We start from the raw sequence: 16,895 nt of genomic DNA on the forward strand, positions 1-16,895 counted from the left end.
ACTCAGCTGTAAGGATCAAAGTCAAAGTCAACACAGCCCACAAAGGCAGGGGTCTGAGCTGGTCAGGGAGCTGGAGTGTTAGACTAAGTCCAGAGGAGAGGGATTAATGGGCAGAGCGCAGGTGAAGCTATCAAAGGGAGCACTGGGTTCAATTCCCTTCTCTGCCACAGACTTCTGGTGTGACCTTGGGCAAGTCACTTAGTCCGTCTGTGCTTCAGTTCCCCATCTGTACAATGGGGGTAAGAGCCCTGCCTGACCGGGGAGTTGTGAGGATAAGTACATTCACGACTGTGAAATACTTTGGGATCTCCTGATGAAAAGAGCTAGTGGTATTTATTATTATTGCTTGGACTACCTTCTGGTGCTAAAAATGTATCACCTCCACATATGCACCATATCTGTCCACACATACCCCTTCTTTAGAGCTGGCCTGTCACATGCATCAGCCAGGAAATTCAATGGTACAATTCCTTCACTTGTTTCCATTTCACACAGATGCCCTATTAAGGCCTGGCCGTTCACAGCACAGAGTTATTGATATCACACAGAGTCAAGGGCTCATTAAGCAAGCAAATGCTTTGTTCAGGAGCCAGGAGTACTGTTAACCCAGCTGCAATACGCTGATACTATCACATGCATGGCAGCTTTACATAGGGCTGAAGGGCTTGGAGACCAATCGACTAACCCAATGGCACATAGTGTGCTTCACATTTCGGCTTTCCCCCATTTCTCCAGTGCTATGTCCATTGACTTCTGTGTGATGGAAGGGCTCACGTGACCAATGCTGAAGCTGACCTACATGGTTTTTAGAAATGAGGGTGGCCAAGTGTCAAGGTTCCTTCCCCACTCTGAACTCTAGGGTACAGATGTGGGGACCTGCATGAAAGACCCCCTAAGCTTATTCATACCAGTTTAGGATAAAAACTTCCCCGAGGTACAAACTTTGCCTTGTCCTTGAACAGTATGCTGCCACCACCAAGCATCTTATACAAAGAACAGGGAAAGAGCCCACTTGGAGACGTCTTCCCCCAAAATATCGCCCCAAGCCCTACACTCCCTTTCCTGGGGAAGGCTTGATAAGAATCCTCCCCAATTTGTACAGGTGAACACAGACCCAAACCCTTGGATCTTAAGAACAATGAAAAAGCAATTAGGTTCTTAAAAGAAGAATTTTAATTAAAGAAAAGGTAAAAGAATCACCTCTGTGAAATCAGGATGGTAAATACCTTACAGGGTAATCAGATTCAAAACATAGAGAATCCCTCTAGGCAGAACCTTAAGTTACAAAAAGACACAAAAACAGGAATATCCATTCCATCCAGCACATCTTATTTTACCAGCCATTAAACAAAAGGAAATCTAACCCATTTCTAGCTAGATTACTTACTAACTTAACAGGAGTTGTAAGGCTGCATTCCTGATCTGTTCCCGGCAAAAGCATCACACAGAGACAGACCCTTTGTTCCTCCCCCTTCAGATTTGAAAGTATCTTGTCCCCTCATTGGTCATTTTGGGTCAGGTGCCAGCGAGGTTATCCTAGCTTCTTAACCCTTTACAGGTGGAAGGGTTTTTCCTCTGGCCAGGAGGGATTTTATAGCCCTGTATACAGGAAGGTGGTTACCCTTCCCTTTATATGTATGACACCAAGTTTTTGACCATGGAGAGGCCTGAGCTGCTGAAAATACTGAGCACCCGAAGTCTGACCATTCGGGCCACAAAAATCACTAGTCACTTTTGCCACTCGTGGCCAGTGCACTGCTTCGAAGTCACAGCAGAACTCCTCCGCAGCGCCTGGACTTGGGTACTGGTGCCTCCCCACCGCTCTGCTGGGAGGCGGACCCGGTTACGCCGTCGCCAAGGTGATCCAAGCGTCAGGCGGAGGGACTGAGCTGAAGAGTCTGAGCCGCTGGTTGTCATTTCCAAGGGGATGTTACCATCAGCATGAAAAGTAGCGGTCCTGTTGCATACGCTTGCCTCCGCATCCCCAAGCCTCCTCTATTGACTGTGTGTCGGTGCCGGCCTCTGTAGCAATAACCACACTGGATTTTACCCATGTGATTATTCAGGCATTAGAAGATTTGCTCCTTCCAGCCATAGCTCCTATGCTCAGAAGAGGGAATACAGTGGAACTGCTGATATCCAGGAGCTGGAATGACTTTTTAAAAGTATGCCCCCCTAAATCAGTGACACGCCACATAGCTCTCTTTGCTCTAGCTCCGTGGTCTTCGTTCATACCAAACACCCATTGACGTCAGGGCTCAGCCTGGGCCCCAAAACAATGGAGGCTCCCTAAATCACTCGTTGCTTTTGCCACTCTTAGTCGGTGTGTGTAGGTTCTAAGTGGCCGTGCAACTCCCCTCCAAGTCAGGGGAGTTTGGGATGAGTAAGAACTCCAGGATTTTTGGAGGCCGGGGGGAGGAAAAGGAGAGGCTTGTGTTTGGGTGTAGAGCTTGGTGATATTTTTCAAACAAAACATTTTCGGTGAAAAAAATGCAGCTTTGGATCGTCAAACATTTCCTGAAGTCATGTCAATTGCAGCAACTTGATTCAGTAAAAAAGGCAAACAAAAAAACAAAACCAATGCCCCCGCTCCCCCCCCCTCGAAACCAACCACTCAAAACAAATTTTCCAAAAAGTGAACCCATTTCAAGTCAACGTCTTCTACATGCAACATTTCGATGCTGATTTGAAACGCCTGCTCCTTTCTAAATGACCAATTTCATTTAAAATAAAATTAAAAAGGAAAAAAGCACAAAGTGTTTTGTACGACTCTGAACAATGTTTGCTGATGTTTTGATTCACCAAAAATAGCTTAAAAAATTGTTCTTGAGTCAACCCAAAACTAATTCCCCCCACTCTAGAATTGCCATTGGGCCCTGGTAGATAGAGCTCTTGGGCACTGCAGTAATACAAATCATTGAATCATAGAATCTCAGGGTTGGAAGGGACCTCAGAAGGCCATCTAGTCCAACCCCCTCTCAAAGCAGGACCAGTCCCCAACTAAATCATCCCAGCCAGGGCTATGTCAAGCTGGGCCTTAAAAACCTCTACGGAAGGAGATTCCACCACCTCCCTAGGTAACGCATTCCAGTGTTTCACCACCCTCCTAGTGAAAAAGTTTTTCCTAATATCCTCCCCCACTGCAACTTGAGACCATTACTCCTCGTTCTGTCATCTTCTACCACTGAGAACAGTCTAGATCCATCCTCCTTGGAACCCCCCCTTCAGGTAGTTGAAAGTAGCTATCAAATCCCCCTTATTCTTCTCTCCTGCAGACTAAACAATCCCAGTTCCCTCAGCATCTCCTCATAAGTCATGTGCTCCAGCCCCCTAATCATTTTTCTTGTCCTCTGCTGGACTCTCTCCAATTTTTCCACATCCTTCTTGTAGTGTGGGGCCCAAAACTGGACACAGTACTCCAGACGAGGCCTCACCAATGCTGAATAGAGGGGAATGATCATGCCTTTTTCTACGAGGCGAACATTAAATGCCCAAATTTTGACAGAACACAAATCATTATTAATAATTACTCACACAGCTCTATTGGGGTATAAAAGCCTAAATCTTGTCAGGTACATACATGCACACAGAGTTAATTATTTAGGATCTTTGGTTTATTTTTAAACACAAATGGTTATTGCACATGAAAACCCCCTGCTTCAGGAAGGCGCAGGGGCCAGAATTGGATTGTTGCCTCAGAGAACCTGGCTTGTGGACCTTGCAATTTGTAAGTGGGTTAATCACAGAACTGTAGGGTGGAAGGGACCTTGAGAAATCATCAAGTCCAGCCCCCTGGGCAGCGGCAGGATCAAATGGCCAGCCCATGCCCTTGATTTATGGATTACGCCTCCTCCACTTTGCCCCTCTTTTTAGAAGGGATTAGCACCTGCTTCTATAGTGTGACTCTTTGGACAGCTCTCTGTGGTCAGGATCCTCATGGGGGATGGGCCAGGGAGTCCACAGAGAAGATGGCCAGTGGTCTTTTCTTAGGGTTGTCAACTTTCTAATTGCTGAAAACTGAACACCCTTGCCCTGCCCCGCCTTTTCCCCGAGGCCCCGCCCCTGCTCACTCCACTCCTCTCCCCTTCCCCCTCCCCCAGGACTCATCTGCTTCCTGCAGACACAGGCTGGGAGGAGCGGACGTGGAGCCTGCCCGATCGGGGCACAGCGCTTGGGCTGTGGCTCCGAAATGGAGCCTAGTGAGCAAACTCTGCAGCCTTTTGACACTCCCCTGTCCCACTCTCTCGCTTTCAATGTACAACTGTGTTGAGCTTTTCCTGATTTCCCGTTACCTCCCCCATTGACTTGTAATGGGATTAGAGCCTGGTAACATCGCACAGCAGAAAACGATGGTGAGATTTGATGGTTTGATTGGATCTGATCTGTGCAACGCTCTTTGCATAAACGCAAGCTAGATGTTTAAACTTTTTCCAGGGATAACCAAAAACAACATTACAACAGAATCAATAAAGGTCTATTGAAACCTAATAATTTATCAAGAAGGATCGAGGTAAAACCTTTCAAACCTCCCTACCTAAAATCAGGCATCCCCGTTGGGCACCTTAAGAAAGCGAAGTCGATTTTCAGGGGTGCCGAGCACCCACAAAACCCTCTGAAAATCAGGTTGCTTTTTTGTGCGCACACGTGAATATACAGGTAGGTGCCAAGTTTTCAGTTATTGGACATCACCAGATGCAGCATAATCATTTCTTACAAACTATCTTCTTTACATGGCAGAAGAAGTTAAAAAACAAAATAAAATAAAAAAACAGTGCAAGGAATTCCCTACAACAGGATCATATTCATTTTTCTGTCCTACATAGACTCTTAATACAAGATCTCCATCGTTCCAACCTTTGCCGAGTGTTGCGTCGGAGAAGTCAGGCCGGGGTCAATCAGGGCGCAGTGGGGCGGAGGGAGGGGATCGGTCAGACAACTGGCAACCCTACCTTTTCCTAAGGAAAAGTAATGCAGCTCTAAGGCCTCGCTGTGTGGAGGGTGCAGGATCCAGACACAGCCAGGGAGGCAATCAGATCCACTGAGGCTGCGTCAAGAGGTGGAGGGGGAGATGTGACGACCCTGGGTAAGGCATGGAGGCTGGGGGGCCTGGTTCATACAGGCCTGCCTGCCTGCCAGTCTGTGAGGATCAGCAGTCTGGGGACAGAGCTGTGGGTCATTGCAGGGAGGGAGGAATGCTGGCCCACTGAAGAGGGGGACCTGAAAGGGGGGGCTGCCCTCAGCCCTCCTCCTGCAGGTTTCCCTGGAGGAGGATACGCCCGCTGGTGGAATTCCGTGGAATCTTGTCAAGGTTCCTCCCCCACTCTGAACTCTAGGGTACAGATGTGGGGACCTGCATGAAAAACCTCCTAAGCTTATCTTTACCAGCTTAGGTCAAAACTTCCCCAAGGTACAAAATATTCCACCCTTTTGTCCTTGGATTGGCCGCTACCACCACCAAACAAATACTGGTTACTGGGGAAGAGCTGTTTGGACACGTCTTTCCCCCCAAAATACTTCCCAAAACCTTGCACCCCACTTCCTGGACAAGGTTTGGTAAAAAGCCTCACCAATTTGCCTAGGTGACTACAGACCCAGACCCTTGGATCTGAGAACAATGAAAAAGCATTCAGTTTTCTTACAAAAAGACTTTTAATAGAAATACAAGTAAATAGAAATAAAAAAAAATCCCCCCTGTAAAGTCAGGATGGTAGATACCTTACAGGGTAATTAGATTCAAAACATAGAGAACCCCTCTAGGCAAAAACCTTAAGTTACAAAAAAGATACACAGACAGAAATAGTTATTCTATTCAGCACAATTCTTTTCTCAGCCATTTAAAGAAATCATAATCTAACACGTACCTAGCTAGATTACTTACTAAAAGTTCTAAGGCTTCATTCCTGGTCTATCCCCGGCAAAGACAGAATATAGACAGACACACATACCCTTTGTTTCTCTCCCTCCTCCCAGCTTTTGAAAGTATCTTGTCTCCTCATTGGTCATTTTGGTCAGGTGCCAGCTAGGTTACCTTTAGCTTCTTAACCCTTTACAGGTGAGAGGAGATTTCCTCTGGCCAGGAGGGATTTTAAAGGGGTTTACCCTTCCCTTTATATTTATGACAAATCCCTAGGGAGCGTTCACACATGTGTTGGACAGGGCGCTGCTCTCCTATCCAGCGTGGTGTCCCGGCTGCTGCGGGGCACCCCTACCCTCACCCAGCACGGGTGCTGGAGGCTGTTCAAGGGGCATGGAGCATTGTTCTCAGTCTGTGGAAGGTAAGGAGCGCACACACTAAAACAGAGCGATACAGACAGAGTGGGCGGGCCGCAGTTAGACCACTAGCCTGGGCCTCAGGAGGGCTCAAATCCCTGTTCTGTTGCTGGCATCTTGCATGACCTCTGGCAAGTCATTTGATTTAGGCCCAGCTCCTCAAAGGTCTCTCAGCACCTAACTCCCATCCTGTTGACTTCGGCACCAATGTATCTTTGAGCATCTGGGCCTTAGTTGGTCTGTGCCTGTTTCCCTAGACAACGGGGATAATAGTTTTGCCCTCCTCGCGTGAAGAGGGGGAGTTGTGAGGATGACAGATGGTGAGGTGCTGAGACACTGTGGTAATGTGGCCAAGAACCACAGATAGCAATGACTGGGCCTATGGCTATCTGCCCCTTCTGAAGTGCTGACCTGACTCAGCATACATCTGGCGCTGTGGTGACCTCTACTTAAATGACCTTTGCTCTGGAGACATTTCTCTGTTCCTCAATCAAATGGGGTACATCACATGACAACACACCAGCTACCCATAAGCCATCCCCCCACCCCACTCCGACATTATCTGATGCGATGGGAGTACTTCAATAAATCATGCAACAGGAGTTCTCAGCACTGGCATAAGATGTTTGATTGGTTGAAATGTCATTTGTTCAATCTGAAGGAACCTACCCACTCCCGCAGGTGTCAGAGCAGACTATCAGAATTACTGAAGAAGGAATCTGTAAGCCAAAGGAAATATCTACTCTAAGAAGCTCAATGTTACACAGATGTAACCACCAAAGGATTTTGTAGATGATTCACAGATTTTAAGATTAGAAGAGACCTCCTCTCATTTGACCTCCCGTGTATGATAGACTAGAGAATTTCACCGTTACCCTCTATTGAGCCCAATAACTTGTGTTTGGTTAAAGCATCTCTTCCAGGAAGACATCCAATTTTGAAGACACCACAGGATGGAGAATCCACCACTTCCCTTGGTAGCTTGTTCCCGTGGTTAATCACCCTCACAGTTAAAAACGCTGGACCTTATTTCTATTTTGAATTTGTCTGGCTTTACCATTCAGCTGTTGGTTCTTGCTTTGCCTCTCTCTGCTAGATTACAGAACCCTTTAGAGCCCAATATCTTCATGGATTCCAAGGTCAGAAGGGACCATTGGGATCATCTAGTCTGATGTCCTGTATGACACCAGCTACAGAACTTTATTGATACCTTGTAATCAGGTCTCCTCTCTCTCTCTCTCTCTCACTGTAAGGCATTTTTTTTTTTTGAGAACTCTATTTTGGTGGAGCTTCTCTGCACCCTCTTCCATTTTTCAACATCCTTTTAAAAATGTGGGCACCAGAACTGAATGCAGGATTCCAGTATTGGCCTCATCCGTTCTTGCATGAAGGATAATTTCGCTGCAATACTCTCATTGAAGAACTCACAAAACTTCACCAATTAGTTAAAACATTTTTTATATTGTCAAGACTCATAGTAATGCAAACAACTGTAACTTTATTGTAATCTCTAACTGTACCATGAAAGGCACATAAACTTCAATGTAACAAAATAATTCCGCTATGTTTCCACACGCACACTCCCTTTCTCGTATGGTTGTGACAGGAAGATCCTTTCACAGAAAGGATTATTTAGTTTGTGCATGCATATAGCTCATTTTTGCAAACGTATCAGTGTAAATGTCAGAAGGCAATGGACACCAAATCCGGACGTTGACCATTTGGGGATTTCTAACCGATGCAGAATAAATAACTTTATATCATACAGCTTTCTAGTACCAAGTGTAGAATACAAGATATTGCCTTTTCAACTGCCAGCACCCCACATTACAAAGATCTATTTGCAACAAATTATGAGTATTATGACAAAAGCAATGACGTGTCTTGTTATGGGTCAATGCTGTCTATTCATGTAAGTTAACTACTTATGAATCCAAGTAGAACACAACTTGAGCAAAACCACCATGTCTGCGGAACCACATGAATGATTTCAGACTTTTTGGTTGGAGTATAAAGCAAAAGGCCCTGATCCTACAATTGGGTCCAGATCAGCAGACCCTCATGGAAACCCATGAACAATTTTAGGGCTCTGCATGATTGCAAAAGGTCTGTCTTGTACAGACTGGATTGCAGGATCTGGACTGAAAGTAGCCCGCTTTCTCGACGGCATAAAGCACTATTTGCATAATTAATCCTTTAATTACATTCTTCCCCCTATATTTTAACAAAATAAATAACAAGAACAAATAGGGCTCATATCATGTTGGGGTCTCTTCAATGATATGGGTGCTTTACAATTTTCAGTTTGGCCAGGGTCATACCAACGCGCAGCACACACCATTTCAAGAAAAACGGGTTTGCCAACAATGAACGCGTGAAGATGAGTAGGAGGGAAACCTTACATATTGCACACCACCACTGGGGAATAAACGGACAGAGGAGCAGGTATTTTGTACAATCCTTTTGACCACAGAAACTTGGCTTATCCAATCAGTTGGCAAGAAAAAAAAATCTGACCCTGTGAATTCAGAATAATTTTTCTTTTCCATTTTTGACAGTTGAACTTTGATAACTGCAATGTGATATAGCTGTGTATATTATATATGTTGTATAGACACTGCGTGTGCGTATATATAGCGTATATATCAAACACATCCATGTATATAGATCTGTGGTCATCCCCAGAGATACAACCCTAGAACCTGAAAATTCTGCTTGTTCTGCAGGAGGGGACCATCTTTGGTGCAGGAACTCAATGTGACTCAGCAGAGAGGGAAGAAACTCCAGTGCCAGCAAGGTGGACTTTTAAGGCTTGGAGACTTTGCACATGGCCGAGTTAGATCTAGTTTTGGCTTGTGCTGATGTGGGAAGGGAAAACCGCTTTCAACTGATGCAGAACCTCTCCATTGCTAGCAAGAGAGATGCCCGGCACCAGGGATGGTCTCGAGGAAAGCGGTGCGAGTCTAGCTCCGCAGCTAATCTGTGCATCTCCTATCACCTGCAGGAAGTGTTGGCCAGCAGGTGGCGGGTGATCCTATTGCACAGCACCCTGCAGGGATGTGCTGGGTGCCACCAAATGCTGCCCCCTATTGATGCGCCTGCATGCTTCACTGCTCACTCTCCCTGCACTGGCTAGACAGTACCATGGCAGCAATTGGCTACATATATCTTACACACAATGCAAACACTGATGTTATTATACATAATGGGCAACATTCACTGGTATGTCCTGAATGCTCTCCCCCACTCGCGCAACGTAAAGCCCTCACAAACTTGGCAGCAGAGTGATGAAAAGTAGCCAGTGTTTATGGAAACCCTGGCCCATTTTCTAGCAAAAAAAATATGTATCAGGCAGCAATGCTGTAGCAAATTTTGCAGTGTTCATTATTTGCTCTATAACACTGTCTCCCGTATAGCGATAACACTGATTACGGTGCCCTGCGCCAAAACTCTAAAGTCCTTTTTGTTACCAAAAACACACCCGCATTTCTTATAAAAATATCACACTCCTTATTTATAAAATAACCATTTTGTTAAGAAAAGTTTCCAGTTAAAAATATGATATAATCAAAATATGGTAAACTATGGCTGTAAAATACTAAATCCTAATTAAAAATAGGTCCTTTAAAAAGAGGCATTGTGCTGTAAATATTAGTTGCTGTAATGCTTTGCCCCATATTTACTGATTGTAAAATTATCATGACACCTGTTCATGTTAATGTCATTAGGACACTCCATCTCGAAAGCTGCACCTGTCGCATTTCTGATAGAACATCTTCCTCCTTTCATCAGAACTATTTAAATGGTAAAGTATTTAATGATGTGTGGAAAGCCTTATTTAAAAGAACAACAAAACTAGGTTAACTGAAAACAATCATGCTAACAATGCAGTTGCATACATATTATTTGCAACAGGAAAGTATTTTTTCACCTTCCAGACAGTTCGTGTTAGAAAAAACAACAAAAAACGATTGTCTATACGTATTATTAAAGGAAGGAAGCATATTCTTGGTATAAAAAGTATTTTAGAATAAAAATAAAAAGGGTCTATAAAGATCCAAACATATATAAACATATATAGAATTTTATATATGTATATTATATATATTTAAGGTACTTTGGTCAGCAAACATTATTGCTACATTATATATGATCTGTTATTTTTCATTTTTCTTTAAAATAAAGAAGTTTAGAAGCTTTCTAAGTTCCCATGTAACATCAATTTGATTTTTGTAAACTTTACAAAATGCTGAACAAAAGCTCTGTTTGGAACCAGATTCCAAAGGACATTTTTGGAAGAACTGGGATCACACAATACGTCAACTGCAACTGAACTCACGGGTTTCCACGGTATTAGGAACATGCATAGCGTTTCTTGTCTAGTTATTGCTTAAATCTCATCTTCTTGATACTGGCATTTAGGATATTTACATTTCTTTGGCCTGACAGAACACAACGAAGGGAGTGACGTTTTCTTTTTAGCATCTACAGAAGCTAAAGCGATGGCTATACAACAAGAGGCAATGGCATCTTTAGGAAAAGAAAAAAAAAAACCTAAACAAAAAAACCCCCAAAACCAAAAAAAGACAAACCCGACCAGACTCAAGAGCCTTCCTGAGGCAGGAATAAGAACGTAGGATTATCTTTGATTAGGTTAAATAAAGAAACGATGTCGTGCTTCTCCAAACTGAAATAAGATCATCAGTATTTTGCACCAACTACTTCCAAATAAGAAAGAGAATTCCTCTCTCCCTCTGACTGATTAACCTAGACAGGGCTCGGTCATGCCACACAATCTCTATCCCTACTGCCTGGGTACTACTCAAAGTGCAGTGGTAGCTAAAGCCTTGATTTGTAGTAGCAAAGGGCCAGGTGTGTAGGCAGAAGGAAAAGCCATATGGCACCAGACACATTTCAAGGAAATGTCAATAGATTTCAAGTCTTTCTAATAGTGCAGGTAGCCAGTCCAGCCACAATACAGCTGTGGGGCTTAAACAACGAACTCTGGAACTTCATCATGGGTCAGATCCAAAGAGAAGTATTTGCTCGTTCTTTTGACTGGGAAACTGTCCTGGATATTGATACACTGCTGAGCCAAGCAGCTGTTACAATAGAGACCGTCTTCATCCAGTTCGTGGCCACAGCCAAACGTGTAGCTCTGAGCAGTGTCCGCTAGCTGCAAGAAGTCTTTTTGGTAAAGCCGGATGTCATCCAGGCTTAAGCTGTGCCGGTCGGAGGAAGTCTTTGGTTTTCTGCAGGCGGTCTGTACAGAAGAGAAGATTACAGGAAGAGCATTAGCAGGCATCAGTTGTCAATCTAAAAATTACATCACTGGTGCACCTGTATGGCAGCCAGACAGCGCCATTATGCACTTGATGGTCTTCGCTCACCCTAAATATAACTCTCCCGTTACATATACGGAGATATGGTGAACGTGACCAGGGAGTGAGGGGGAGATTTTTAAAGGCAAAAACAGCAGTTAGGTGCCAAGTCAGCAAAATTCAGGGGTCAAATTCTGATCCTACTAAAAAGTCACTGGCAAAACCCCCACTGACTTCAGTACGGTCAAGATCTCACTTTAGGTGTTTGGACCCATTATAAAGATAGGGGCCAGCTGTCCAATTCAAATCCAGATGTGGGGTTGGATTTCAAATAACCCCTAGATCTGGGATCTTGGTTTGGACCCATCTCTAGACAGTGATAACTTAGTCTGGTACAGTCATTCAGGAGAGCAAACAAGTCAGATCCAGCATTGTGAGTTAGCGTATGTCTATTCTGGAGCGGAAGGTGTAATTTCCAGCTCAAGCAGACATTCCTGTGGTAGCTACATCGCTGTGGTCCTTGGAATCGTCTCTGCAGACAAAGTGAAAGCAGGATATGGGTGATGCTGGGGTGTTAAGTGACATTGTTGGAGCTCATACTGCTGTATGTCTCTGGACAAAGGAAACTTTCCTGGGCATTGTAACACACCAACATTCGGGATCAAGATTAGTGATGAGTTACCTCAGAAGGGCTGTGGGTTTGGTTTGGATAAAGCACCGGGATATAGGGCTGGTGTATTCCAATCCATTAAAGTCTCTGGGATCTGGAGATCTGATCTGATGTTCTTGTAAGGTTTCTAGCATTCCCTGTTTCTGACGTGGTAAGAAATGCAGTGGGAAAAGGCCCTCCCTGCTGTTGCTTTCAAAAGGCCCAGGTTTGCAAAAAGGAAATATAATGTTTTTTCACCCCCAAAAGCTAAAATTTACCTAAAAACTCTCAGAAATCCCATATGAGTTTGGAGCAAGGTATTGGATGGGCTTTCCCCCCCCCCCCCAGATTGGTTTTTCCATGTCTAATCAAGACACGTCATTTGCTTTAGATCTGGCCGTACGTCTGAAGTCGCAATGCAGACCTGAGGCAACGAGTCGCTGCTTTGACCACGAAGTCTCACCACTGTTTCTGAAGAGCTGGAGGTGGATGAGCTCACTTCCTTTACCATTAACCCTGAATTAGGAAACAAGGAAAGAAACAGATCTAAAGTCTGGAGTGATTTAGAGTCACCTTCTGGGTTGCCAGGATACGTTGCTGCCTGGTTAAGTTACCTTACGGAAGCCACATTTAAAATTGCACAGATGAAGTACTTGGTATCAACATTTTGTCACATCAAAAGAGATCCTCTTTAGTTACAGGGGCCATATTCATAAATTAATCTAGAGGGAGTCTGCACTGGTGTCTCTTCAACATGTATGTTATGCCAATTTAGCCTCCCTCAGGCACACAGGACCAAATTCAGAGATGCTGAGTATGTTAGATCCCTTTACATTAATCTTGGACTCCTCTGCTTACACACACGACGTCACTGTGTATGTAGGTCCAAGCAATTGTCAGTTACACATTAAAAGGCCACAAGAAAGATGCAAGAGGCTGAGGTTTTCCCGCCCCACTTTAACTTGTGTCTTTCTCCAGCTCCTCAGCAGATATGACTCCCATCAGCAGAGAGCATTTCAGAAGCACGTGGAGAAACTAAGTATAAAGAGTTCACGATACTTCCTGCCTCCGAATTTGGCTCCTTGAGTTGCTTCTCTAGCCACAGTCGAAAGCTGAGATCATTGAAACTGAGTCTGTATCTTTTAATAAACTCCTATGCAAAACAGAAACAAAGCCAATTTCTGATTATTCCTGAAGTAAGAAAATAAAGGAATGAACCTCTATATCTCTGGCACTATACTGATGCTCCAACGGAGCCCCAAGGCGAAGGGTTCCACTGAGGTTGGTAGGAGTTTTGTCATCGACTTCAGCGAGGCCAGGATTCCACCTATGGTTTATAGGTGGCCTGGGACTGAGGGAGAAAACTGGGATGACAATGCCAGGAGACTCCATCAGAGCTTCACTGATTTACACCTGCTCAGGATCTGGCCCTATATGTTCGTATGCTGATGGGCTAACGGTGTTCACTTTACAGTGCTTGAACTACAAACTTCAATCCACAGTTTTCTCACCTTAAGAATGCATCAGGTGTCATTGTAACCATTACAGCAACCTAATCTTTAGCAGTTATAAACCCTCCCCATAACCTCTTGCACCCAGTGAGAAGCTGAAATGTGATTAGTACTTAGGAATAGGAATTTCTCCTTTTCTAGGCGTGCCGCAAAAATCTGAAGTACAAATCCTGACATGCCTGGGTCAGGGCCCCAGTGCATAGTGGCAGTTCACTGATACAGTCTCTCTAGAGGGCAGGGTGGCCTTCATCTGACAACGTGCTGCTGAAAGAATGGTGAAGCTGACAGAGAAGTGCTGAAGCGTTCCTGTCCTTTGAGTGAAGATGGGAAAGGGAAGCGAGATCAAGGAAAGAAACTATGAAAATGGAGACAAAATGTGTTTAAGTATCTTCATTTGGAGTGAAGGCCAAAATGGCAAAACCACCATGCAGGTCAGTTTAACAGCGCCGTTTACAAGAGAGGTTTTACTTTCTATCTAGATGAAAGAAGAAAGGGCACTGTGTAAAGATCATTAGAACTGGTGCTAATAATTCTGAAAGCAACGGAGTTTGTTTTTAATCTCTCACAAATTAAGAGACTAAACGGATATTTAGACACAAATCACAATTTTGTCTGACAAGGTTTCACCTGCGATTGTTACAAGCAACACCTACAGCTGCTATAGCTACAAGAGACTAGAGAATGAGATGATTCCTCTCTATTTTTTCCAGTATGTGCCTTTAGTGGCCTTGTGCATAGAGTCAGTTTCACCATTTCCCCCGGACAGTCAGTAAATCTCCGTTCAATTGTGGGCCTGTCACCCAGCAACAAAGGAGTGAAAACCCCATTTAATAAAAGGAAAATGGGATTGCAGAATGACAGCGATTGCCAGAGGCCTTCCAGGGCAGGTGCAGAGCCTGCATCTTCTTCCAACTTATTTCTGAAAAGGTCTAGATTTCAAGTTGATGGTGTCCTTCAAAATGGGAATGGCTCATAGAAAAGTAAAATCCTCCAAACAAATAGCCTTTGGCTCACCTGATTACATCACCTAAGAACCCATTTTACATAAGTAAATGGGTCAGATTTTCCATAACTCCGGACATGTGCATCTGCACCACTATTTGCGTCTGCACCATGGTAAAGTGCATGCTCACATAGACAGGATCTGCATGTGATTACTGAAATTACACATGCAATCGGGGAGCTGTGCACGAAACAGAGCTGGGCAAGCGCACACCTCAGGTTCTGAGGATATGACATGTTTTGTTCCTCAACTCTTGGACTCAAGAAAAACAATTGGGACGGTCTGTTGGGCCGAATTCTGCATCGTGTAAGTGGGCTAAACTTCCAATAGCTCCAAAGGAGAGAGAGAGATGCTTACACTAGGACTGAATTTGGCTCAGTATGTCTATTTTTACTCTATATGAAATTCACTTGTGTGCATAAAGCTTTATTTGGAGGGATTAGGTGGGACTGAAGTGATATGGTATGTAGACTTTCTGCCGGCCCCCTGCAAAGAGGTGAATTTCATCCTAGATGTACTGATAAAAAGATACGTATATTACAAGCTACCGAAGTGAAATGTGCTTTTAAGATCCTCCCACTCCTGGCAATCCCTTATCTTAAAGCATCACCATGGTTTCCAGTACACATTCATCTGATCTTTAGTTTGACCCATTGCTACTGTGCAAACTCCTCATTGCTGTCCCGTGAGTGGTTGCCTTAGGCAAGTTTCACTTGACTCAAAATTAAAACTGGCATTTGCACCATCGAACCCAATGCTGCCACACAAAGAAAAGGAGATGAAGGGAGCTGGAAATCCTGCTATTGACCTCCTCCCCCAAAAGCAATCTAGTAGACTGTCCCACTTTGTGCTTTTATCTCACACCTGAAGGTAAATTCATGGGGATCTGACCTCCTGAAAAATCTGACTCCAGCTCTGTTGTGGCATTTGTCAAGATGACCCTTTTTCCTATTGCTTCTCATCCCCAGCACTTCCGCCTATGTGCTTTTAGTGATTTCCCCCACCATCATAGAAAGCAAGGTCAGGCATTTCCCCGTGGCATTTTACCCGAGTGTCCGTTAAACTTCCGTGATGTCAGCATATCCTCAGTGATGTAGATACACATGTCTGGGCTAACCTCGAGGGGTGACTCATTTGTCTGCTCCAGCTCCCGGGGGTCATCCACCAGCATTTCTATTTCTGAAGCCGAAGAGGAAGCAAAGATTGAATTATTTTCTAACATGGAAAGAGTGCCAGAAAAAAAATCCAGAGGCTCTCGGCGTTATACAATGGTTTGTCCCTACTGGCCAGCAGCTGCCGCATAAAGATAATTCTTGAGTCCTAAAAAGCAGCACTGAATGCCAGTCACGACTGCAGAAATGCTTGAGAAAATGATCATCTGTTATGTGTGTTATGGTCCCACCTACAGGTCTAAGCCACATGGTTGCTAGGTGCTGCACTAATGAGCTGAGGGTACATCCACACAGCAACTGGCAGGTGTTGTTCCTAGCCCGGGTAGACAGACCCACACTAGCTCAGCTCAAGCTAGCGCGCTAAAAATAGCAGCGTGACCGCTGTGGTATGGGTGGTCACAAGTCCAAGCTTGCCCAACGGCCTGGATTCAAGCTCTGGTGGCTAGCCCGGGCAACTGCCTGTGCCACAATGTCCACACTGCTGTTTTTAGTGCACTAGTTTGCTCCCCTCTAGTGTGTCTGTCTACCCACCTCTAAGCTCCAGTGCGGACAGACTCCCAGGGGCCCAATCACCCACATTGTGATGCTGGAAAGGGATGTCTGGGGTGACACGCGGGGGAAATCATTTGCCTCCTGGCTGTCTTTGGCCAGCATTCCATCCTACCAGCAATATTCAGCACCATGACTGCTTCTGACTGGATGCTGGGATGCAACAGCAAGGCTCAGGATTCTCACGGCACAGCCCTGATTCTTTCCCCTGGTGTCTCCAGCATCCTCCCGAGCGATTTCAGGCTAGGGTACTAGACTGATGAGGACGAGCTGCTTGGAGCAGGTACAACACTGAAAGCATTTTCACTGCCAGCAGCACTGACATATCCGTCTAACCTAGAAATCTATTCTTTCCTACGCAGAGCCTATTTCAGAAGCTCAGCTGTGCACGGGTGGAACGCAATAACCCCGACGGTTTGG

General features: G+C 44.7%; 1 protein-coding gene across 3 annotated transcripts in view; it reads right to left on the reverse strand.

The window, feature by feature from the left end:
* Nucleotides 1–6,187: 6,187 nt before the first annotated feature.
* FRMD6 (FERM domain containing 6) overlaps nt 6,188–16,895 on the reverse strand; it is a 74,946-nt gene continuing 64,238 nt past the window's right edge. For all 3 annotated transcript variants that reach the window (XM_074956527.1, XM_074956526.1, XM_074956528.1), the window contains 3 exons: nt 15,802–15,933; nt 12,665–12,756; nt 6,188–11,533 (listed from right to left, as the gene is read on the reverse strand). In XM_074956527.1, the coding sequence (XP_074812628.1) occupies nt 11,261–11,533; nt 12,665–12,756; nt 15,802–15,933 (497 nt within the window). In that variant the 3' untranslated portion in view covers nt 6,188–11,260. The remainder of the gene's footprint in view (nt 11,534–12,664; nt 12,757–15,801; nt 15,934–16,895) is intronic.

This window comes from Natator depressus, chromosome 6 (assembly GCF_965152275.1).
Source record: "Natator depressus isolate rNatDep1 chromosome 6, rNatDep2.hap1, whole genome shotgun sequence".
NCBI lineage: Eukaryota > Metazoa > Chordata > Testudines > Cheloniidae > Natator > Natator depressus.